This window comes from Anas acuta, chromosome 1 (genome assembly GCF_963932015.1).
Source record: "Anas acuta chromosome 1, bAnaAcu1.1, whole genome shotgun sequence".
Lineage (NCBI taxonomy): Eukaryota > Metazoa > Chordata > Aves > Anseriformes > Anatidae > Anas > Anas acuta.
The window spans coordinates 80,947,213-80,972,640 of NC_088979.1; the positions used below are offsets into that span (position 1 = coordinate 80,947,213).

Genomic DNA, 25,428 nt, shown 5'->3' on the forward strand with positions numbered 1-25,428 from the left:
CCATAAAACTGGTACATAACTCCATGGAAGGAGCATCTCTCACTTATTCAGAGTGGCTGAAATTAGATTTAAGGAACACCTTTACAGAATATTCATGCCTTGATGAACCAGGACCTTTTTTTTCTGAGACTATCAGAAAGAGGGTCACAGCTGTGTAGTGTTACCTGTGAAAATAAATGGTTTATTAAAAGAGTTTTTGCCCCTAGCATTTCCTCTTGAAGAGTGCTTTTTTTTTTTGTGGGAATTGTTTTCATTTTCATTTACCTTTTATCTGAAGCAGAAAACAATTTGGATTCAGACTGTATTTAGTATTCTAGCTAGTGGTAGCTAGTGGTAACAGAACTATTCATTATCTGATGGATCTGGAGGTACTGTATGCAGAACTATATGCTTGTGATATAGCTGTAGTACAAACATACAGTATTTTTTTTTGCTTTAAACGTTTTGAATTCTAAAAAAAAATATTAAAAAAATATTAAAAAGATCTGAAAAAATAATGTGTACTTTGAGAAAATATATTTAAGAGTGCAAGAACAAATGTTAATTTTTATGTGACAGCACAACAACACAGATAGCATTCTGCAACTCTCAGAGCTTGTCTGTCAGGCAAATGGTGAAAAAGGCAGACCACATTCTTAAATTCAAATGCTGAAGAAAGGACTGATTTGTGAAGATTTCTAGCTTAGTGCAGCCAGTTGGAGGGCTGTCTGACTGGTCTGGTTTTGCTCTTACAGACTGGGATGAATGCGCTTCCCACGTCGAGAATGACTGCTCCATGTTTGCAGATTGCATCAACGTGATGGGCTCGTACCTGTGCAGGTGCAAGACAACTGTGGACACCAATCCATCCCGACCTGGAAGAAACTGTGAAGGTGAGCAAAAGACTGGCATGTAGTTTCCCTTTGCCATGAAAATTTGGAATAAGTCAAGTTTTTCTACCTGTTTTTCTTGCAAATATTTATATAGCACGCAAAGTGTATATAGATGCACCTTTGCATCTATATTGTCCCTAGCTAAAGAGAACCTCTCTGAACACAAAGATAAACCTTATATATATCTTTGCATACAATCTCTCTGAGCACTCCTTTGATAGCCTGAAGACTGATTGCAGAGAGACACGAGGCATATTTTTTCCTTTTTTTGGTGTCTGTATGCCTAATTTTTTCCACTGCCTGCCATCCAGAAGAGGAGACCCAGGAACCAAATCTGCTTCTTTACGTAGGCACAAACCAGATTCACTACCATAAAAATCACACATGCTACAATGACTTAATGAAATATCCGAGACCTGTTTCTGTCATGCTATTGCACGTGTCTGTGTGGTCTCAGCCCAATTTGCAGGCCAGACCTGGCATGCCCTGGTGTCTCCTTGTCCCATTTCATATTCCACTGCAAGTGTGTCTGTTGTGTTGCAGGTGAAATCATGAACCCTCTCACTGACACGACAGCTCTCGAAGTAGCAGACAGCACTGAGTTTGCTCATGAAGTAAGCCCTGCAACCTCTGCTTCCCCCTCTGCCACCGAGATGGTAGGCTCTGAGATGAGCACCACCGTACACCTGCCTGCAGTGCTGCCCCTGGGGGAGAAGCAAGCACCTCATCATGATTCTCCTACCAGTACTCCTCCAGCTCCTTGGAAAAAAAGCCTGGCACCACACACAGAACCACATGTGGACTTCAGCAGCGACAGCAGCCCCATGGCCAGGGAGCTGGCAGCCAGTGAGGAACCGGCCGTGACAGCAGAGCAGCAGACCGCCCTAAGTCCATCACAGCAAAGCTCAGTGGCAGAGGCTTCCCCTGATGCATCGCAGCAAGAGGCTGCTCTCACAAATACACCCATGGACACAGCAGTTCAAGAGCAAAGCAGCTCACCATTGTCCATGTTATCAAGTCAGATAGTCCCTAGTGCCACTAGAAGTCATGCAGCTTTTGGAGGGCCTCAAGTCCACTCTCAAGGTGGCCCCAGCACAGCTCCACCGGTCACAGGGGATGCTGGAGCTTCCACCCTCAACGCCACTCTTGACACATACACAGAGACAGGAGGAGAGAACATCTCTTGGTCTGAGAAATATACCACAACTCTGGGCTCGCCAGCTTTGCCAGGCTTCTCTTCAGCCTCCAGCTCAACGCCAAGCTCAGCTGTGGACCGCAGTGAGTATGCATCCAGCGGGGCACGCACACGTGGCAATGCACCTATGTGGGAAACAAAACCTCACTCAGAGTCCCAAAAGATGAGCAGTTGTTCTTGGTGGTCTGGGTTGAAAGTGTCTGAAATCAGTTCGTATATGCCAAAATTATTTTCTTGCAGGAATTGGGATTTTTATTTCTAAATTGGCATGTCAAAATAACTTCACTTTCTGATAATTTGACATTTAGCTTTATCAACCTCACATTTCTTCTTCCTGAAGCAGACAGAGCAAATCATACAGCATGCTGTGTGTGGCTCATCAAAACATATGCTGCTTGTCCTGCTGCCACACATCTCAGTGTCTCCTGAGTACTCTGGCACCAGGCTATTGCAGCAGCAGCCCACAGAGTTATCTCAGAGGCCTGTGAGGGCAGACGACCTGCCTGCCTGTTCCCCTCCGTGGAGCATGAATCCATGGCAAAGCCCCACAAATCTCCCAGACGGCAAGAGCTGTGTGGAAACCCCTGAACCACTTTTACAAGAGCTCTACTTGAGAGTAACTGGGCTGGCAGCAAGGGCTTCATCTATTTGGGTTTGGGCAGATGTACTGCAGCTCATTAGGGGATTTTTCTGAATCATATTTCAAGGTTAGAGTCAGATTTGGCCTTTAAATTATGGTTTTGTTTGGGATAGGAATGCTGCTGTGCCTGCCCATCACTAAAGGTATTTTTTCTTTAGTGTGTAAGTTTGTGATACCTATTTCAGTTTTGTTTCAGCTTGTCCTTGTACTTTCTCTCATGCCTTTCACATCTCTCTGATCCCAAACCACACTCCTCTGCTCTTTTCTCTTCCCTTACCCTATGTTCTCATGTTCCTGGGGGTCTCCCTCCATTCACTCAGCCCCACTTCTGGTTCACCCACATTCATTTCTCCTTGGAAACTCTTTTTTTTGGTCGTCCAAGGGCAGCTCTGCTGCTTCTGCAGCCCCTCCTGTGGCACCAGTGCACCACCAGTCCTGATAACCAGTGCCACAGCATCCACTTCCCCAGTCCTGCTGTGTCTGGGCAGCCATGCCAATGCTTCTTTTCTGCTTTTGTTTTCTGTCTCCTTCATGTTGTATCTTTTGCTCTGCCTGGCATTGGTAAGACCAGGGAACAGAACCAGGTAAATAACCAGTTTGGGAGCTTGCTGGCTAAATGGGGAAAAGAACCATTTTGCACTGAACAACATATAGACCTGAACCGAAAAACTCCATTTACAGCTTTATTTTCTGTTCTCCCCACCCCTTTCAAAGTAGGGGACAATTAAAAAAAAAAAAAAGTGTTTTTTTTTTTTCTTCCCTTAATTAAAACAAAAAATGTCGTCGTCGTCGCCCTCCCTCCCTCTCCCCCCCCCCCCCCCCCCCATTTTTTTTAAAAACATGAAAATAGCTCATTTTAACTGACAAAAAACAAGGGTCATTTTCTTCCATCTGGAAAACAAATTGAAGAACTCCACACAAACAAGTTCAGTTTATACAAACCTGTTTTATTTTCCTGACGAATTAAACGTTCAGCCAAGTCATGTTGTCCAGCTTTCTCAGGGAAAGAAGCCTGTGAAGGGGTGATGCCTGGGGAACAAGATAAAGAGCCACCACAGCATTGTCTCACTAGGACAAGGAAGGAAATTCAGAAGGCAAAACCCCATTTATGGAGAAGTTTAATACAGAGCTCCTCCTTGTGGCAACATCTCTGACCTGGAAGGTCAACAGCCAACCCGTAGTCTGTCACCTCTTTTAAATGCTGATTTTTATTTTTTTCTTTTGAAAGTTGCTCAGAACATTTTCCCCTCTCTCCACCAGATACCTTAATGTGGTTTATCTCCTAAATACCTGTTCTTACTTGGCTGGACAAGCCACAGCAGAAAGCAAGCCCAAATCCGTTGATCTTACTGGTGGTGGTGAGGGCTCCTTTGGGATCAGAATGGGATATCAGTATGTTGGGATAAAGGCAACCTGCTGTTGCTTGCTTCAAGCAGGCATGACTTCCACCTCTCCTCTGCGAAGCTTTGCTTGGTGACTATTTCTTTTCTGCTAGCAGCTGTCCCTGCTCAATGCAGTCTCCAGTACGGCTAGGACCATAAATGATGCTAGGGGTATGAATTATGCCTTTAGAAGCCCTTTCTCTTCTGCTTGTGATCACCTTCAGTGTCTGTGGTAACAATGCCACAATCAGCAATATCAAGAAATGACTGAAAACATTTGAGACTGCCTTAATGTTGTTCAGCTTATACACCTTCAGGGAGGAGGTGTACGCTCTGTTGGGATCCATCTCTTCTCTAGCTGTCTGAAATGGTGATGCTTAATCCCAGGCAGCTGTCCAGCCTTCCTGTGAGGACGGAGGGAGGACTGTGGAAAGATTTGCCCTCTGGAGGGGCTGGTGCCTCCCCGTTGTGTGTAGAGGGAGCTGGGAAAGGAGCTGAGGTTAGGAGAGCACTTTGTGTGCCTGAACATTGCCATTTCAGAAGCCCCAGAGCATCCAAGACAGAGCTGGCAGATATAAGTCTCACAGGACATCTGTGTCCTTTTTGAGAGGCATCCAAAGGCCAGAGAGTGTAAAGCCAGGAGCTGGACACCCGTGTTTAGGCAGTTGGTCTCCTGACTACATTTTAGAGGGCTTGCCTTCTGCTGTTATGCACACCCCATACGGCCACGCATGCCCGTGACTGTCACACACTTGTCCATGGGCTACCACCCATGGGGCATGTATTTAAATTGTCTTTTTCTTACTTCACAGCTGTCCAGAAACTTAATGGGATGGTGCGGATAACAAATGTGAAATACTCTCCGGGCTTTAGCAATGCAAGCAGTGAGGAATATCAAAACTTTGCACAGCTCTTTGTCGATGAAGTAAGTGGCTGAGAAGGATGTGACCTGCTACTGGTCTCGATGAAATCATGTCTGACCTGTTTCTCATGAAGGGTTTATGCCACATGTGCATCCCTTGATGTACCTTGGAGGTCTGAGTCCTGCCTGAGACTGCAGCAGTGTTTTAGACTGAGACCAGGATTTGGGGATTCTCTGGAGCCTCCATTTCCCCTGCTGACTGTATCTGGTTATACTGGCTTATTTATTTCCTCCCTCTGGGGTTATGCTGAAAAGTTAATGGATATTTGCAAAAAGTGCTGTGCTATCCTTGTCCTGCACAGAAGCTTATTAATGAGCTGTGTGATTATGATTACCTTTTGTCACAGCACGTTAAGGCTGACATTCCTTATAATCATCCTTCCATGTAGCCCCGTTCCTGGAAAGGGAGTGGCTTCTTGCTAAGTCACCTCTGCCCTCACCTCTAATTAGAGCACAGGGCATCAAAGCACATGGCCATGTCAGCTGCTCCTTTAGCTTAACGCTGAGGCATTGCCTCTGACAGTACCTCTCTTCTCATTTCTTGCTAAAGTTATCAGAAGTGTGTTCCTGCTGGTGTTTACTCAAACAACTCTGCTTGGAAAACCGCTGGTTGTGCTGGGCTGTTTTATTGCCTTCTCTGTCTGTGTTTTTAGAGGCCTTGATAACAGTGAAGATAAATCCATTGCTGACAATTGTCTGCCTTTTCAAACGCTGCTGAAGCCTCCCCAGACTCTCACTGTGTACAGTCACAGCCTGTCACCAAAACAGCTGTCTGCAGGGGGAGGCACTGGCGACACTTTTGGCAGAGCTCAGGCCAGCATGAAAACTGTAAGGAGGGAAATGTGCGGTCTGTTTAGCTGTGTATGATGTTTTCTTGGATATCATATAGGTTTCCCACTGGTTATTACTTATTTGCACCTTTCTGGATGTGTTACAGCAGCACAGCTTTCTCTGAGTGGTTTTGGCCCCAAGCTGTCACATCAGAAAACCAGCCACAGAATGAAAGGGACGTGATTAGCAAAGTGAAGAGGGAGTGATTCTCCTCTGACCTCACTTTCTTTCAGCATCACTCACTGCCCAAGGCTATTTTGGGATAGCACATTATTAAAATGGGCTTAAAATCATATATTTTCTTTGAGGGGTATTCAGTTAAATAATAAATCCAGAAAACCACGGATACAAATATGTTTGGAAAATCTGTGAAATGATTACATAAAGAAACAAAAGTAAGCATTGTGTCAGTTTTACCCACCTCTCAAAGTTCCAGGCAGAAAGCAGCCACCAGTGTTTATAAGGCACCCACACCTTTTTCCAGCACTCCAGTTTTGTGGACCAGCCACAAGCAAGGTGTGTGAATGCTCATTCCATCTACCAAAGAAAAGGAAGTTTAGGAAAAAAAAGGTCTGCATGTTTCCTTTCCAGGTTATAAGGGCCAGAAATTGATCATTTAAAGTGGATAGGGAAAGTTTCATGGGTTTTAAAAGCACTATCAAGTTCCAGTTAAATAAATTTTGCCAATGATTTGCAACGATTTCTTAAACCTCTTTGGAGTCACCATCTACAATTGAGAGAATTTATAAATCCTAATGCGTATAATGTTCTTTAGCGTAGGGCTGTCCCAGCACTTAAGTGCCACGTGGTTAAATTGGCAGCACAGCAAATAGAAATACTGTTCCTTAAATAATGTGTAGATGAGAGCGAAGTAAAAACTTGATGTGGCAACCTGCACTGTCATTGTCCACATTAGCTTCACCATCCTCCTTCCACTGCAACTGAAGAACAATGTAGCTAAGGGCAAGAAAGTTTTATTCCTCCTGGGTTTTGCTCAGCCTCTCTTCTGCAAGAGCCAAAAGGAACATCATAAGAACTAGGGCTTGTCCTCAAGAAGACAAGGCAGGAAAACAAAAGGTCTGACTTGGGAATGTGTTCATTGTTGTGCATTAAACTCCAGAGTGCCAAAGATGGATTTGAATTCTGGTGTCTTAAATGCTGACGGACAGAAAGTATAAAACTAATAACTGATAGTGCCTTATCAAGGTGACCCCTCTGCTGGAACTGATGTCGCCTTCGGCTGATGCAGCTTAATGCACTTAAAATAATTGCAATGAAAGCTATCTGAATGTGTGATGAGCGTTGATACAGCGATTAAGGCAGCTTCACTATTCCAGTGAAATGTCATGCCCTCTGTTAATTTGAGCTTATTCCCAATTTGGGAGGTCCTTAAAGCTGCTGCAGGTAGCAGCTGGGCAGACTTGTGCTCCAATACCTTCTTTCTGAAGGTGCAGCCAAAGCATGGACAGGGGGGTGAGCTCTGTGCATGAAACACCATGGTTCATGCAGGATATCTTATTGTTCTGTTCATACTGATGTATCTTTTATCCACTTATTTTCAGCTTCCATAATGCCAGCACATTCCTGGCTCTGCTGGCTGTGCAGGTTTGCACATTGGTTTTAGCGTGGGCTCCGTCTCACCCTTAATTCATACTTAATCTGCCTCTCGTTTCTTTCACCAAGAGGCATTCCCTTCCCCTGGTGCTGGTGTTAGTTCTGCTCACGTCCCTCTCTCGTGGCTCTTCTTCTGGCATACCTATTTCTTCTGGTTTGGCATTGCCAGCGTTTCCTCTGTGTGCTACAGAAAAGGCAGATGCAACTATGGATCACAAGATATTTTATTTTTCTAGCAAGAAAATCTCATAATCAAGGGTATTAAGTGTTTATTGAGTTCCTTCTGAAAAGTTCAGTCTTTTTTTTTCTTGTCTTTTCCAGCCTTACTTCATCAACCATTACTTTGATGGCCTAGGGTGTGGTATCTGTAGTGAAATCGGGCAGCCTTCAGAATAAAGGGTTTTGCAGTGTCACCTAGTGGTGGCAAATACAAATGAAAGTCCCTGTGGTACTTGTGAAGCTCTGAGTCCTGCCTTCTGAGGAAAAATATGGATAAGGGCAGAAACAAAATGAACATCATCATCAACAACAACCACAAAAAACACCCCAAACGGACAAAAATCCCAAACCTGAGTTATAAAGAAGCATCAATAAAATGAGATCTTCAGGAGAAAGATGAGAAGGGAATCCTGGTGAAGTCAGGGTAGGGCTAGGAGGATGTCACAGGTGCATGTATGTATAGTCCACACAAGTTCAGACAAAAGGATGCATCCCAGAACCCTGTGTCTTGATGGAAGAGGAGGGGATGACGAGGATGGCAGGGGCTTTGTCCTTGTGTTGCTGAGAGCAGCTCCTTTATCATGGACACTCTCCTGTTGCACTTCTGCTGGCAGCTTCTAAGCACGATGGTAATGCCAACAGCTCACAGCAGCCTGCCTCATCCAGGCTTGAAAGCTCTGTCTCACTCTTCCTGTCACTGTACTTTTTATTTGTAAATGTGGAAGGATCTAAAGGGACTTCCCAGACATGTGAGAAAGGCATTAGAAAACACAGGGATCCGTGTACATGAGATTGTATGCATTCTGCATGCATTGTGGCTTGATGCTGGGGCCAGACAGGGAGTGCAAACCTCTGCACGTGTGTGTGTGTGCATGCTTTGCCTCCCCTTGGGATGTGCGGGGAGTCCTATGCAGTCCTGTTGGTTCCCTTTTTTGGGCAACCAGGGGAAAAGGGAAACGCTTGTAGATTTTTTTCCCTGATTTCTCTGAAACAGGTCTCCCTTTCTGCGTATAATGTTTTCTCAATGTGTTGTTTACAGCTGAATTACTATTAGCCTTCTGTCTCGTCTTGTGTTGGTCCTGCGAGAGGATGCCATCTGGCCTGTGTCTGTTCCTCCTTTGGCTGGTGCTGGGCCTGGAGATGGGGAGGAATGAACAGAGTTAGAAATGCCAAAGCTGTTGTGTGCTCCCTGCATGCGCCTGGGAGCCTTGCCCCATGACTGCCCTCCTGTGGGAGGAGATCTTCCCGTGGGCAGCTGCCCTCCAGAGCTACCTGACTGGAAAGGGAAGAGGTTGAATACACATCTCCAGTCTATTTCTCTCTCTGGTGTCTCCACCCGAAGTGGAGGCAGAGAGGCTGAAAGCCTCAAGCAGAGCCCTGTTTTCCTATCCTGCAGAAAGCCGACCGTCCTGCTCTCCTCTGTGGTCAAGGAGGCTGCTTCTGGGGCTACCATGGCTAAGGCCCAGCGTGCTTCAACAAAGGCAGTGTTTTCTCTCTTAGGCTGCTAGAGATTTGCAAGGCTGCTGTGTACAGCCCGTGAATTTTATTGATTTCTCAACAGGTTTAGTGGTGGACTTGGTAGTGGTGGTTGGTTGGACTTGATGATCCTGAAGGTCTTTTCCAACCTAAACGATTCTATGATTCCTTCAGTTTCCTCCCTCTCTTTCTGTTTTCAGAGGCCTTTGCAAGGACCTGTGCCAAATGGCAGATGAGGTATCTTAATCACTTATCTTGTTTAATGCTCACAGCTAAATATACACCACTTCCTTCAGCAGCTGTAGAGTGGAAATGTTATAAACGAGAGTGATTTTTTTCCTGCTTCCCTCCAGAGTATGAAGTGCAATTGTAATGCATACTATTACCGTTTGGGCATTGTACAATGCCAAAACTGTAATTACTTCTACCTGCCCATTTTCACATGCATTTTGTTTTTATTCCAGGTACACAAATCTCTGCCCCTTGAGGTCCTTCAGCAGGTGGATGCCGGTCTGATTAAAGTGTTGATAACTGGTATTACTAATGGGAGCACAGTGGTAAGTTTCCATTTACTGATTGCAGAAGATGTGGATATCTACTACATCATCACCACTTTCCGCGATGCCTTTGAACACAGCTCCTATTTCACAGTTGACAAGAGCAGTCTCTCCATAAATGGTAAGGAGCAGCTTATATCCCAATCGTTCTTCTGTTAGAAAGATGATAAAACCTATTATTATTCTGTATTTTGTGATGTGAAAACCTCTGTTAAACACTCGGTTGAGACACCATTCTCTCTCTATCACTTCTGCTTAGCTATCCAATATGCTTTTTCAGAGAACATCAAGAGATAGAATAAGAAGCGAGGTACACCGGACCGAAGCCAAGTAGTCTTTTTGCTTATAGCTGGTAATAATTTTATAAAGAAGATGATATGGAGATACTAGAAACAGTGGTCACAAACTGAGGGTCTTACAATCTATCAGTGGAAACAGATCCACGTACACAGACATAACTAGCTCTGTTTAAATTTATTTTGAAACACATTACCCCCTTCTTTGCACTAATTTTGCATGAGATAGAAACCAAGGAACAAATAAATGCAAATGTGAATTCCTGCACTGGGAGTGTGTGTTTCCCTCAGAAACCTGTGGGCTGGCAGTTCAGACGAAAGTACACAGCTTACCAAGATCAGCACAATGGCTTATTGTAAAACCTCATTTTCTTTATATGTGATTTAAGTCAGTAACAATAAAAATTAGTCTTCTGACTAAGTGCTGTTGAATCCTGTTCTACAAATTGATGTGTCATCTCTGAAAACAGTATCAAATTCTATATCCTCAACATGGTAAGTTTGTCCAAATATTATTGTTATAGCCTGTCAAGTAAAATCTCAGGCAAAATGGCAACAAAAGCATGTATATGGTCTATCCTGTACATTTTCTCTGCCTGTTATCCTTACAGCTGTGAATGTGGAAAGTTGCATATTATGTTAATTAGTAAAATTGTGGTTATTTCATGCTTTGTGGAGCGCCTGCCCCTCAAAGCTGTTTTAGAACAGATGGCTTGTTTCAGGGATAGGTCCCCATAGAGCAGGTGCTTGGTTACTGCTGCTTCCTGAATCTCATTGATGGTGGTACATTCATATCTGAGCAGCAGTGATTAGGCCTTAGGAACAGAAAGGGAAAAAAATATATATATTTTCTTTCAATTAGATTGCAACTTGGTCAAGTCACACAGACCCCCCTGCTTTCCAAACTGCTTCATTCGTGCTGGGCATTTGTTAAGCACCTCCTCAGGATGGTAGAATGGGAGAGGCAGGTGGTGGTGGTGCTAGAAATGTTGCCCTGGGCTCTTGGTCAGTTTAGAAGGATACGAGCTCTGCAGTGGGGTACCTACTGGGGTACAGTGAGCATCTGCTAAGCAGCACTGGCAGCACTGCTGCTGGAGGGTTATGCCAGTGTCTGTGCAATCAGGCTGTGCTTCCAGTATCTCACCTCTTCTACACCCAGTAGCTACCTGACACCTACAGTAGAGTTTCACATCTAAGAAGTGCAATTCTACCATGATATCATGATGACATGATCATGCTCCTGTTTCAGAACCAACACATTCTCATTTGTGTGCTCTCCACCTTAAATATACCCAACAGATTATGATGAATGCAAGAGCGAAGAAGATGACTGCTCCCCAGATGCATCGTGTTATAACACACTTGGGTTTTACCAGTGCAGTTGCAATGATGGGTTTGCTGATGTGCATCCAGAAAGGCCTGGAAGAAACTGTGAAGGCAATTTTTTTTTAATTATTATCTAATGGCTAACCTAATTCTTAGCATTATTATCTTTATTGGATCAAAGTCACACTTGCCACAGGCCTTGAAGTTTGTGAGGGATTAATTTGGTTTGTTGTATTCAACTACATCCTAATGGAAAGAGTCTTGCTGTGGATTTAAGCATTTCTGACTTGAATAATCTGTCATGAGAGTTATTATACTAATATTTAATGCCGTCTTTGTAAGATAATTATAATATTTCCATTTTCTCGTATGTGCCATTAAAAGTAGATATGATTATCAGCAATGTTAATTACTTCTATTAGCAGTAGCAGAGGGGATAGCAGAGATAGCTGAGATAGCAGAAAAGGTCATAGAAAAGTAGGTACATAGTATGACCTCTGTATTGCCTCAGGGACAAAAAGTTAATACAGTGTTACAGATGAGTGTTTTGCAACAGTCAATTCATCTAGTTTCTTCTGTCTTTCCTTGAATCATTTGTTAGCTGACATGTAATGAGTCTTCAGGTGTCTAAATTCTTTTAGGTTTCTTCCGTAATTTGTACTTGTTTTTGAAACCACAGCGATAACATACTCATTGGCTGAAGTCACAAGAATTTGTGAACTGATTCCAACCTTTGCTCAGTTTTGTGTAACCAACACATTTAGTAGTGTGACAATGAGTTTTTGGGGAAGTCAACTTGAAAAGAACCCGGAATTTTTTGTCAGCTTACATTCAGATCAGCATCTTTTCAGTTTGGGGCATTCCTGAAAGGTGGGGAGCTCCAGGAGGATAAGTGTGTATATATATACACACACATATATATACACACATATATACACATATATATGTTGCTTGGGAAATAAATGTAAAAAACTGCTTAAGATACTTTTTTTTTTTTTTTTTTTTTCATGCAATGAGACACATCCTGTTCCACTGCAAATTGAGTTTATTATCTGGGTGCTAAGTCAGATACTTAGGTGGTTTCTACTGCCAAAGAGCCATGGTAACCCCAGAGCCTGTGCTGGAAGCAGGATGTTTGGCATACACATTGATCTCTGCTTCACCATTTCCTCTGTTCACTTTCTTACTGGAATCATTAAAGATTCCTACCAGAGCGTTTGTTCAACTCCCTGCTGTGTCTCTCAGGGTACGTGTGTGCAATATGGGCCTGCTCCGTAAGGTTTGTTATGTATGTCACCCCCACAATGGTGTCTCCAAAGCATTCAGGGTCATATATTCTGAATACCAACTTCTTACAAGTGGGGCCAGTTTTTTTAACAGGCTCTGTTCCTGTTTGCATCCCATAGCCTGAAGTGTGCTGTCTCCCACAATGCTAGGCAAAAATATCTGAACGCTGCTCAGCGACTTGCAGTTGTGGATCTTCTGCAAGCACTGATCATCCAAAAGCTGTACGTATGAGCTTTACTCAAACACATTCATTATTGCAGTTCTCAGGAAATAAAGCACTTAGGCTTTTCTCACTGATACCTTATGTATCTCATGGGCTCTTTCTTAAAGAACAAAACCAGAAGCAAACAAGCAAACAAAAGCCCTACCCAACCAATCAACCAAACAAAAAACAAGAAACAGCCACAGCTTTGACAGCAGGTAGAGCTGGTTAAAACAAGACAAAACAAAACAAAAACCAAACAAAAAAACAACAGCACAGAAACTAGGAAACTGTGAATTTCCTCATATGTGTTTGCTTTTACCTTATGAAATCAATCTGAACCTGTAAATTACATCAGTCCTTTATTTTTGGCACTCTTCAGCATTTCCTCCCAGCCAGGAGGCAACAGTGATGGACAAGAAACCTGTACCCGGCACAGTTTTACCTACAACGTATTTGCAGACTTCGACTCCTGCTTCCTTCCTCGCTTCATTAAACTTCTCTAGTACTGAGCACATGGAGGACACCAAGTTCTCCAGTGTGGTGCTGCCTCCTCTCACCACAGATCCTGCATCAACTCCTGATGTTCCTCCTCAAGCGTCTCCCGTCCCCCTTGTTAAACCTGCCCAGGAGATTTCCATTAAAGATGCGGTGAGAGTGTTTTGTGAAATTGAGAAGATTGTCCTTGCCATCCAGAAGGGATTTTTAGACCAGGAAGCCATCCCTGAGTCCTCCCTGTACCTGGGGGAGCCTCGCTGCAACGTGAGCATCAGCAATGGCACTCATGCTGTGCTGCAGGCTGGCTGGAGCGAATGTGGCACTGAAATTGAGACCGTAAGTCCCCTGAGACAGGGAATGCAAAGAAGCCCTTAAGATTTCTTTTTTTGCTCTCTTGGTTGGGAGTGGAGGGGGGGGGGGGGGGGGGGAGCTGAGGGGCAAGGACAGTTCCTTAGCTAGAAATACAGTCTATTAGTTGCTGAAATGTTGGGCAACGTATTTCATGTTTCCAGTGTCTTTGGAAAAAGAAAACTTCCTGTAAGTGGAAAGTTACCCCTCTGTTTGGGTATGGGGGCAAGCAAGAAAGAGAAGGGCATCTTTGGGGTCAGGCAGGAAGGTTCTAGTGTCTTTCCCAACTGAGACCCACTTCCCATACCTGTCTGGGTGTCCCCTGCAACTGTCTCAGAAGCTTCTCTTTTATTAAGAGCAATCCGAGCATCATATTTAGAGAACACCCCAGTTGTTCCCAGCAATGGGGACAAAAAATGATGGCTGCTTCTATGGATCCCAAACCAAACTCAGAACATGCCGAAGTACAGAAAATCCCTTGTGGATCAGCGATCATTTCAGATTGAGGAAAAGGAGGAAGGCTGATGGATTATCATTGACTAGCTCTACAGCAACAAAGATGCTGGAGGTTTAATCGGTTTGAAGAATGGAGAATTCCAAAGTCCTTGAAGCTGCTAAGCCTGTAGCCCTGATGTACCTGTAGAAACAGCGGTGTTCACAAAGTTGTGCTTTCTTCTTTCTGTGCTCCAGAATGAAAGTAATACCACAGTGAAAACCATACTCCGGAACGACGCTTCTGCCCAGGGAGTGATCCACCACCTAAAAGTTGCCAGTCCCATTCACTGTGTGTTTCAGAACAATCTCTTGACTTCCTCTGGATACACTGCAGAGGGGTAAGGAATATCTCCCTCTGCTTTGAAATGCTGGTGCATGACGCAGTGCTGCTGCATGGGAGAGATCTCCCATCTTTCCCCCCCTTTAAGAAAGGGGTCGTAGCTGGATCCACTGACAGTACTTGCTGTGCTGAACAGTCTGCCTTCCTAAGTGTCCCCTTCTCAGGTGATCCCTGCTATGTGCTTCCACCATACTCCATCTAAAGTGGCGACAGATCCAACAGCCACCAAGCTTGGCCATTGCCCAGCTAAACCTTAGGTGAAAATAAAGCCTTGGGAGCTACTGGTGCAGCCTTGGGAGGCAGGATTCCTGCTCTTTGCCTTCCTGGGCAACCACATGTAGCAATAAGAGTATTCACCTGCTTTTGAAACATAACAATGATGTCCCATTTCAGATGAGGCAGGCATAGAGACTGCTATGTGGTTGCTTTTACTCTCCTTATTTGAACTTTAAGGCATCTCATAGTCTTGTTCTCCTTCAGGTGCACTCAAATATTTCTACCTGCTCAATTTGTGTTGCCAAGACATTATGCCACCTGTTTTCTCCCTTTTTCATTTCCATGCTTCCTACCGTCCCAGTTGAGAACTCGATACATTTTCACTTTTTTTTTCTCTTGAACACTGCCCTAGCATCTTGGGCATCTTTCACTACTTACATGTGCAACAGGTGGAGAAACGGGCACCATTTTATGACTTACAGAAACACTCCAACTTGTGATCTTTAAAAGTGGTTACTCCCTGTTTCAGAGTTTACACCATCTTTGAGGATTTACATGGATCTGGGCACTTCAGAACAGAAATGCAGTTGTTTATTGGAAACTCCCCAATACCAAAAAACTTCAGTGTCTCTGCCAGTGATGACATACTGATTGAAGTGGGGATCCAGAGAGCAGACAGCAAGCTGAAGGTGGTTCTCACTGACTGCTGGGCGACTCCGACTAATAATTCAGTGGATCCCCTCTCATTTACTTTTATCAACAACAGGTATAGCAAACGCCACTTGCAAATATCGTGTGCCCTACGTTGAATGGTACTGACTACGGATGTGTTATATTTTAAATGCCTTTTGTGAGTGTTTTCGTCATTCATATACACTGTCCCTGACCATTTTGACTGGCCACACCTTCTTTGAACCAGGAAGGTAGGCACAAAAAGAAAATGTTTTCAAAGTGGAATGTGGTAGCTGTTTGAGTTTGGTTGTCTTCCCCATAGTTTTGTAAAGGTGTTGTACGTTTGACCAAAAGAAATAGGTGGTTTTCATGGGCGATAGGGAAAGAACTTTTGAAAAATGTGCGTTTCACCCATATCTCCGTGATTGGGATATTACCAAGAGCTTATGTAACTCTTTCACTGAAGGTGTAAGTTGGTTGATTCCTGTGTGTTGTGACTCACAGACAGTATTAATGCAGCTTCTGGTAAAAGAGGCTAGTTCCTGTCTGGATCCCTGATTTTACCCTCATGCCATGTCCCCTATGCTCATCCTTCACCTTAAAATACAGGATAGTCCTTTTACTCAGTAACAAAAGCTACTCCTTTTAATATATTGTTAGTTTCCCTTTTTGTTTGGTGAAGCCAAATTTAAATCCTTCTTTCTATCACTCTTTCCCTTTTGCAACTCTGCAAAGTGGAGGTTTTTTGCAAACTCTGGAGTGTGTGGCTGTGGTTTTTTAAAGGAGTCTTACAACCTGAGTTAAGTGCTATAACATGTCTTCTATAGCCCTACCTGATATTTGTGTTTTTTTCTCCTCCTTTTCAGCTGTCCTATCCCAAATACGTACACCACACTGCTAGAGAACGGGAATTCAAGCAAAGCACAGTTTAAGCTGAAAATTTTTTCCTTTGTCAACAATTCTGTAGTTTACTTACACTGCAAAATTCGTATTTGTATGGAGACACCAGGAAGCACCTGCAGGACGGTAAGGGTTTTGCTATGTGCTGTTTCTCTCTCCTTTGCCATGCGGTCCTTTTGTGGAACTGAAGGAGTCATGTTTCCAAACAGGGTTTCAAATAGCTCCTTCATCCCCTGATGAGAGCAGGGAGGAGTGGGAAAGGACCATAGCCATATGGAAGCATCCCCCTTTCTTCCTGTTCCTCATCCTTGCAGTGAAAATCATGGAGCATGCACTGAAACGGGTGTCAGAAAGTTGTGGGACATGAGGCCTGAACCCTTCACCTCTGCCTAGGGGTGGCCAGAAGGTGATGAACAGAAGTTACAGTGAGAAAGGCTGTTAGAAATGTTCCACCTCAGATGGACACGCCACAGAAAAACACTATCACCCTTACTGCCAGTTTCAGTGGGAAAGTCTGACCACCAAACTTATTTAGGATGTCTTTCTATCCTTTCTATCCTTTATCTATCCTTTATCTATCCCCTAGAGATTCGCTCCTCCAGGTTAGAGTTTAGGTGCCAGGGAGGAAGAACCATGGCATTAGGTTTCCAGGGCTGTGAATCCAATAGAGTTTAACAAGGCTTTTTAAAACCCTGTTGCTTTGGAAGTAGGAAAGCAAGCACTGTTCTCAAAAAAACTTCAGTCTCTAATTGTCTTCCTACTGTGCTCCAAAGCATTTTTTTTTTTGTTGTTTCTTTTATTTCTAAGTAAGTGATACACACTGCTTAATCTGAAAATGTGTTGCTACCATGGCAATAAATGAAAATAATAATAAATCAGTTTTTACTGATTTTTTTTTTTCTTTATAGCCTATGCACAGGAATTCTCCCCTCCTTCTGTCAGCCTTCCTGTGATTTTTTTTTTTTTTCTGTCAAGGATGTTTTCATTAACAGCTTGCTGCTTCTCCATTGTTTAACACTTTCCTCTAGCTCTAAATAACTCAGTTTAAGCTCATTATAAAGTAGCCAATCTCTTCCTAAAAGATTCAAAGTAGCCAGCAGAAAATGCTCGTTTCCTTTCTCAAAGTACAAAGCTTCCTCCAGATTAAAAAAAAAAAAAAAAAAAAAAAAAATAATAATAATAATAATAAAAGGTAGGAACAGGACACACGACTGACAGATGGAAAGATGGCCCCAGGTTTCAGAGCTGATTTTGTGTGTTAAAAATCAGTGCACGAGCAATCCCCAGGCTATGTCCCCATGGAGGAGGTGGATCCCTCCCCAGGTTCATGGTGTGGCTGCTCAAGCAGTGTCCTGCACAGCTGAGGAGAGACACGTTGGTAGGTGCGAGGCAGGGGAATAAGAGGGATGGGCTGGACATGGATTGTGTGAACTGCTGTTGCTGCTGCAAGGAATCAACCAAATGCTTTTCTAGGAGCTACCACGTTTGCTGTTAGGGCAGGCTGTAGCTGCATGGATTAGAGTTTAGGAATTCAGCTAACTGAAGGCCTGGCTATGAGCTGCATTACAGGGGTCAGTGACAGGGTAATTGTTGCCCAAGGTGAGGCCTAGAGGTCTGATGAAGGTTGACATCTGCAGTAAACAAGGCACAGCAGGGTTAATCAGTGAGGCCCTCTTGCTTCCTATATTCTATATTATTCATATAGATTTGGGAAAAAAAAAAAAAAAAAAAAAAAAAAAAAAAAAAAAAAGGAGGAAATATGTAGTTCTTTCTCCTGCACAAAATTCATCCCATAAGAAAAGTTTGAGTATTCAGCATCTTAGGTAGAGATTAAAACATTACGTGGACAAGTACTGGGAAATCTATTCAAGGGCAGGCCAAAGTTGCAGCTACAAAGCAGTAGTTCCCAGATGAGTAGTGCACATATTTCTGAAGAGCCGTGTGTTGTTTTCAAAGGACACAACTTGGCAGGGGGTGAATGTTGCCACTGCTGATCCTGGTGCTGGTTGTAGGATCTGCTGTGCCTGCCATGGGCAGTAGAAACATCCAAGCAAAAATGTTTGCAAAACCCTGGCATATAGAAATAGTGAGAAGTTTATTCTCCCATAACCACAGGGTGATTTAGGTTGGAAAAGACCTCAAAGATCATCTAATCCAACCTTTAAGCTTTCTCCAAAACAAATGGAGAGTTAATGAAAAGAAAGAGGTTGTCTATGTGAAATGTCTGTTCACAGCAATGTTTTCCAGTGTTTCTAAATAGAGATCTTAGATTGATGTTTCCCTAATGCCATTTCTTTTGAACTTTCATTGGGTGCTCATTTCAGTGAAACTAATACATAACATTAAGAAACAAAAACCTCAGTGGGTCAGAACAGCGCTGGGCTTTCCCATACTCATCTGAAGGCTTTGTATCATTAATTAGTCAGCCATGTCACTTGTTGGACTCTGACTTGGTTGTTGCAGAGGTGCCACGCGGCTCGATCCCTGAAAACCGGTGAAATCATCGCTATCCACAGAACATCCTGGGGACCTCTGTGTAAATCTGCGGGTGAGTTACAAAGAGATGCCTGCAAAAATTGGACACAGAGTAAACACCAATATTAAGGTTCTTTATCACTTGCACAGGAACCCGAATGCCTGTTGAAACAAGACTCGCTGTGTATTTTTCCAAGGAGGAGGAGTTCTCACTGAAGCCATGTGACAGTGTGGAAAAGCGTGTGCCCTCCTTGATGAAGTGACTGTCAGGTTGTCAAGGGGGATGAAAGGGAGAGGAAAGAAGTGTAGCTGTTTGCACAGGATAGCAAGTGCAACAGCCACAAAATCAAGCAGTAATTACAATTGTAAAGTGCAAAAGCTGCTTTCATCTCTTAGAGTGCAATCAGTTTTTCTGCTTTACCTTACACCGTTCTTAGACCGTGGTTATTTTGAGATCTGAAGCCCAAAATCAGACGAGATAAGAGATTGCATTGCCATGTTTCCTCAGACTCCCTGATATTGATTTCATTATTACTGTGAGGGAATGTGGCAGAGCCTAGCTGATACACAGCACCTTGGTTAATCTGGCAGAGCGGTGCAGGACGGGTTAATAGAGAGCGAACATCAGCTCTGTGTACAAGCAAGGTCTAATTTGTTATGTTTCTGCCCCTTCTGCACTTACCCCGAGTGATATTTTCAAGTACAACTGCTGCCGCTGACATTTTCATTCATTTGGCTTCCTCCAGCCCTTTGCATTCATATTGTGTTAACATAAAACACTAATTGAGAGTATTTGCACACAGCAACATCACAGTTTTAACACATGGCTACTGTCAATAGACAGAACTCACCCTCTTTCCTCTTGCTGGTTGCCTGTTTCGCCAGTCACTCAAGCTTTTCTGTCTGTGGAGACAGGTTAGTGATGGATTGATAATGGATCTGGGATATCTTTTTTCCCTCTACTGTAATGGCCACAATGTTCTTTTGGAACTTGAAACAGGCTCTGACTCAGCTCCTGTCTGTGTTGGGCTACAGGTTTACCATTTTGACTGTGCATCTTTTTTAATTCCCTTGTTTGATACCAAAATTCAAAATAGGCACAAATATATCGTGCAACACTGCCTTGGCCTGCCTTGGAATGATCCCTGGACATTATGTAGCTTGGGCTCTGCTATCATGTGCCTCCATGGCTGCTGACAGGGCTGTTTGGCCAAAAATCTTGTCTCTAATTACTGGCATATATGCATCGTTGTCTGTCTTCTGTGCAACTCAGGTACTGCACAGGTGGTTGGCTATATGAGTGTTGTCCTGTAAACATATGCAAAGAGATGCTTTTGTAGATACATCAAACGTTCACAAGAATGAATTAGAAGTGTGCAGGAGCGTATGTACAAACAGAAACAGGGGTATAAGAAGCCCATGGTGACTTCTTCAGTGTGGCTCCAGTGGCTGCACTGGCCAGATCTCTATTTACTAGAATGGGAGCCTAGAGACTCAGCACACACAAAGAATCCTTCTCTAAATGTTTTGTGTTTAAAGAAGGTTTACCCATGAGATAAACGCAAATCATGAGTTTTTAACAATCATAGATGAATGGGGGACGGGCTCATAGACCTTTTAATGAGAATTACCTTCCCCAAAAAGCTGAATCAGTGCTGTATCACAGCTTTGGGCTTTGGCACACATGTTGGTATAACATGTATAACCTTGTCTGTAGGCAAGGTTATACCCCTGACTGTCTTTTTAGCTCAGGAAAAAAATAATAAATAAGAGTTTAAAAGCTTCTGTTTTTAACCTTTTTTTTTTTTTTTTTTTTTTTTTTAGCATCTGATTCAAACACAGAGAAGGAGTCTGGGATGGGAGTTGGCTACATCATCCTTATTGCTGTTGCCGTGTTTGGCTTTGTGGTGGGAGTTGTGAGCCTTGTCATTTTCCAGTACCAGAGAAAGATGGGAAGATACAACTTCAGAATCAAGTCTGACAACTTCAGCTACCAAGTGTTCTACAATTAGTGATTTCCAAGTTACCAGTAAGTACCGAATCATGGAAAATTACTTTATTTAGCTCTTTAGCTCTTCCTGAAATGGTTAAATATGGCAGATGAGCATCCTCTACTTAAGGTTATTTGAATCTCCTGTCCATTTAGTTGTGGGTGAAAATCATAACAATATGAAGTTCCTATTATTCTTGCCTGTTTTCAGAAGCTGCAGAACGTGGAGGAGGAGGATAATTTTATCTTCCTCATCTTCCTTCATGGCTTTAGTCTCAGTCATAGACTGGCAACTTTTGAAGAACCATGTAGATAACCATATCCACAAAAAGTATATTGCTTTGAGTTTTGGATCATGGATTAGTATAACAAAGGAGGAATACTTTGCCACTCTCTTTATAGAAAGTCTGCTTCAGAAGATAATTTGCTTTAGAAGTTATCCCTTTCTTCAAAAGCTTGGGTTTCATTTTATTTATCGGAGGGGCTGTTTTTAAAAAAAAAAAAAAAATGTGGAATATTACACAAAAACAACGGCAACTGTTGCTAATGTACAAGTGGTGCTTGCAAGTGCCTGCAGAGAGTCTGAAAAGACTTTTCTGAGTAGTTAACCACTACAACAAGTTCTGCCTCTGCAATTTAAAAATTTAACACTTTTCCAGAATGCTGTAGGATTCAGCACTTTTTTTTTCTCCTTTTTTTTTTCCTTTTTTTTTTTTTCTTTTTCTTTTTTTTCTTTTTTTTCTTTTTCCTTTTTCTTGTGTAATATCTAGCTGCTCACCATAGTTTGTATCTTTGTGCCTTTAAGAACAGGAAAAAGAGGTTAGAAAGCTGGCTTCCTGGAAAATAATACCTAACATTGCTTCACAACTCAAGGATGTTTACTGCGGATCTAATCTCATTTTGTTCCTGGGCAAGGGCTTATTTGACAGTGTTGCCACAGGTGGCGAGTAACTCTTTCCTGATGGAGGCCTCACACATCACGACACAGCTGCCATGCCCGCAGCAAATTCACTAGGCTCATCATGATGGTATTTGCAGATAACAGTTTGTTTCACTGGGTGCAGTGATTCTTAAGAACATGACAGAGAAAGGACAGGGAAGCCAGTATCACAGCTGCCTATTTGCAAATTCTTGAATAGCCTATTTCCCCATGCCTTATACTACAAAGATCACCTTCTGGAGTCATTTGTGGGCAGCTTCCGTGAGACCCCTGTAGGTGACGATGATGCTCTGATTGCTTCCTGAAGCCTGGGCAGGGCTGCCAGTTTGGAGCCTGAAGGGAAAGCACCCGGGGCGTCTTGTTGCAGCCTTCAGCGATACAGGTCCCACTAGGGAGCCATAGCTCAGCTCAAAGGGCATATCTAGATCCATTAAATTAAAACCTATACATAAAGCCTCTGAGTCTCTCTACAGAGAGAAGACTGGCTTGTTGTTACTTATCATTCTGCACTCTTGGCCATGAGTGATTGCAATACTTGATATTAATGGCAATTAAGGAGTTACACAATGAGGTTGTAGCATAAAGGATATTTTCATGCTTATAATGTTTATATATAATCTGCATGTTGGAATCTCAAGTAACGGCTCCTTTTAGAGAGTTGTTCCTTACCAGAACAACTCATCTCTCCTTCCCTATGCACCTCACTGTCTTTGTAAGGTAGTTCATTACATTTCTTAATTGCAATTTATTTTTTTTCCTAGTTGGAAACTGGCTATGTGTCTCTTCACAGAGAATTGAAGCTTGTCTTTACTCAGCATTTGGCTTTCATTACTCTTCATGATGATAGTAACAACTGGTTGCAACACTGGCTCTTCCAAATTAATGTCACAAGTAAAAGGCTTCTGTATCCCTACTTTTTGTTGTTGTTGTTAGCAATTTGGCTTTTCCCTAAAGTCCAAAGAACTATTTGTGACTGCAGCTCCAGGTTGAAATCAACTTCCTTGGCAGTTTCTCCATGGAAAAAAAAAAAAAAATACAAGGGGAAAAGGAGGGACTTCACAGTTCTCTACTAAAGTTCCAAGATTTGCTGTCCCACTGTGCCATTTTTCCCCTCTTGGCATCACTTGTGTCGTTACTACTCACAGATTTGTGTTTCTATAAATATTCCAGGAAGTAAATCAGCAAACTCTTTGAGAGATCTCATTTTTACTTCGTTGTTCACTATTTACTTAAGGTGAGGTTGAAACCTTGAGCTGCAGCAATGTTGAAGACCTAATTGTGCAACGCCTTAAGTATACAGAAGCTGAAGAACAAGTAGTTGATTTGCCACAAAATAAAGAAAAAGACATCATGAATCTGTGGCTCAGCCTGCTCAGTATGTTCTTCAGCATGAGTTTTGAGATTTGATTGTAAATTCTTTAATTGATAAGGGTTTGGTGGGAAAAAAAATAAATAAATTTGAGCCTGGCAATTCATGTTTTTCCAGATAACTCAATTGGCACCTACTTATATCTGTTTAATTAGAGAAGAGTGATTGTGCGGTTGAGGTACAGTGTGTGCTGCCTACTGAAGTGAGAGCACTCCAATTGCAGTACAGTAGATATAAATTTGAGCCGTATCTCATCTGGCTGCAAGACCCTACCACTACTGCAGCAGCAAAGGTTTAGTTTCCGTGCTCCATTGGATACCACAACAATCTGTTCAGCTGGATAAACCGGAACAAAAATCTCCACACAGTGAGCAGCTCTTGCAGGACTCCTTTCTGGGGTTGGAAACAGCAAGTTGGAAAGCATTGGAAATCTGTTTTTCTGTCTCCTTAGTCCAATTGCTGTTAGGTACTAAGATAACCAGGTAAAGGATTTGGCCTATGTTTTGTAAAATGTCAGAGTGGCTGATCTTGGAGGTTTTACCTTGAAAATCTGTAAGTTAATTTCATTGTCTTTTCTTTGGTGAAATATCAGTTCCCAGATCCTGGTATAAAAATAAACAAATAAATAAAATCACTTGGCTACAACTTACTAATGAAACTGCAGTTTAACTCTGCAATTTTAAGGTTTGATGAGCACAACCATTAACTTTTTATTATGTATGAGTCTCCTCGCTTTTGCTGTTTGCTCTCAAATATATTTACCTTCTGCACACAATGAAAGAATAACTTATTTTACTAAACGTATTTTTCTAGTTTACAGTACTTACAATTGTAAATTGCCTAAAAGTGACAGGCCTAGAGATTTGCCTATTGATTTCAGTGGAGCAATGCTATTTACAAAAGCTGAGCACTAGTCTTCAGATTGAAATGCAAAGCTTAAAGCTTCTGTTGATACCTTACATGCTCAGCAGAAACTGATATTGTGACTATCTGAATAGCTGTGTCTTGGTGTCTTAATAAAAGCACTCTCATATCTAATTGTTGATTTTTGTACTGTTATTTTTTTCTCTCATGAATTAGCCACGGGCATTAAGACATGTATTGTGTAAATGTGGCAGCTTCTGAAGAACTGTTGAAGTATTAGCATAATGTTCAAACATCACTCACAACGCAACACATGACCTTATCCAAACACCACTGGTCCGCAAATACCAAGGACCAAACATGTACGCTTATGCTTACTGAAAGTCTCTTTCTTCACCATTGCAAGGGACAAACATATTTTCAGTTTTATGGCTTGTGGTGAAGACAAACAAAAGAGTATTCACCATTCCCAACCCAATAATAGAAATCTAGTACTGTGGTGATCCAGTCTGAAACTAGTGTCCCTGAGGATGTTGGTGAACTCATCTGGAGCCAAGAGTGAAAAGCAGGGAAAAGCATCAGCACTTGCTCCAAATGCTAGTTTTCTCATCTCTGTCACAAAAGTGTCACACAGGTGACACCCATTTTCTTTATTCATCATTTTTTTTCCTGTCTGCTATCTTTCAGTGGCTAGCAGTCACTATTTTCTCAGCACCATGTCTCCTTTTCGCGCTGAGGCACAGAACAGGCTGTTTGGTTGAGGTATTACATATGAAGTGCAGTAGGGTCCCTCTGTCCCTACTTATTTCACTCCATCTGCTGCTCTGACCAGGTCTGATATCTTTGGAGGACTCATTTTAGACACTGTGGGCAATCCCCCACCCCAGTACCTGTGCACTTTTACCAAATATGTAGGTCTGCAACCAAGGAGAACTCTTTTGGAGGAGCAGCACTGACCATCTCCCCTTTCCAGTCTGCTGCTGCCTTTTGCTCTGGTAAGGAAGAACTGGCTCTAGAAAATTATTTGAGACAATTAAAAATGTGTAGAAACAAAATCTGAAGAGTTAGCTTTGACCTTTTACTTTATTTCCTGAGAAGCATTTTAGACCAGCAGTATGTGTGCCTAATGTCTCCATTGTTCACTGAGAAAACCATATTGCTGACACCTGATGCAAAACACTCATCATTATTCCTTGCTCTCACGTTATAATGTTGCCAAACTCTGGTCCCAGTAGGGTTCGAAAAAAGCTGAGATAATTGGAAACTTTCCTTGTCCATTAAAATATAAAGGAGTGGACTTTTTAATGCCTGTTTGGAAAGTTTTCTTGTAGGCTGAGGAAGGAAACAAGTTGGAGGAACTGAAAATGTTTAATTGCAATTGATCTAAAAACATGATGTTAGCTACAGTGTGACAGAAAGCTGAGAGCACAGAGCCTCCTAATGGCTTCTTTGGTCTGCTCAGCAAAACATAGTTTGTCCTGGGGCTTGCCTTGCAGGACTTG

General features: G+C 42.6%; 1 protein-coding gene across 4 annotated transcripts in view; it reads left to right on the forward strand.

The window, feature by feature from the left end:
* UMODL1 (uromodulin like 1) overlaps positions 1–24,199 on the forward strand; it is a 46,810-nt gene extending 22,611 nt beyond the window's left edge. Inside the window, exons 11-22 of one of the 4 annotated variants that reach the window (XM_068684801.1) lie at positions 735–872; positions 1,416–2,150; positions 4,902–5,014; positions 9,616–9,829; positions 11,304–11,441; positions 13,202–13,653; positions 14,356–14,498; positions 15,246–15,482; positions 16,255–16,414; positions 18,752–18,836; positions 20,588–20,792; positions 23,180–24,199. In XM_068684801.1, the coding sequence (XP_068540902.1) occupies positions 735–872; positions 1,416–2,150; positions 4,902–5,014; positions 9,616–9,829; positions 11,304–11,441; positions 13,202–13,653; positions 14,356–14,498; positions 15,246–15,482; positions 16,255–16,414; positions 18,752–18,836; positions 20,588–20,775 (2,603 nt within the window). In that variant the 3' untranslated portion in view covers positions 20,776–20,792; positions 23,180–24,199. Of the gene's footprint in view, positions 1–734; positions 873–1,415; positions 2,151–4,901; positions 5,015–9,615; positions 9,830–11,303; positions 11,442–13,201; positions 13,654–14,355; positions 14,499–15,245; positions 15,483–16,254; positions 16,415–18,751; positions 18,837–20,587; positions 20,793–22,454; positions 23,126–23,179 lie in introns of those variants that run through there. The other 3 variants (XM_068684791.1, XM_068684781.1, XM_068684810.1) reach the window with 3 other exon arrangements.
* The last annotated feature ends 1,229 nt before the right edge of the window (positions 24,200–25,428 follow it).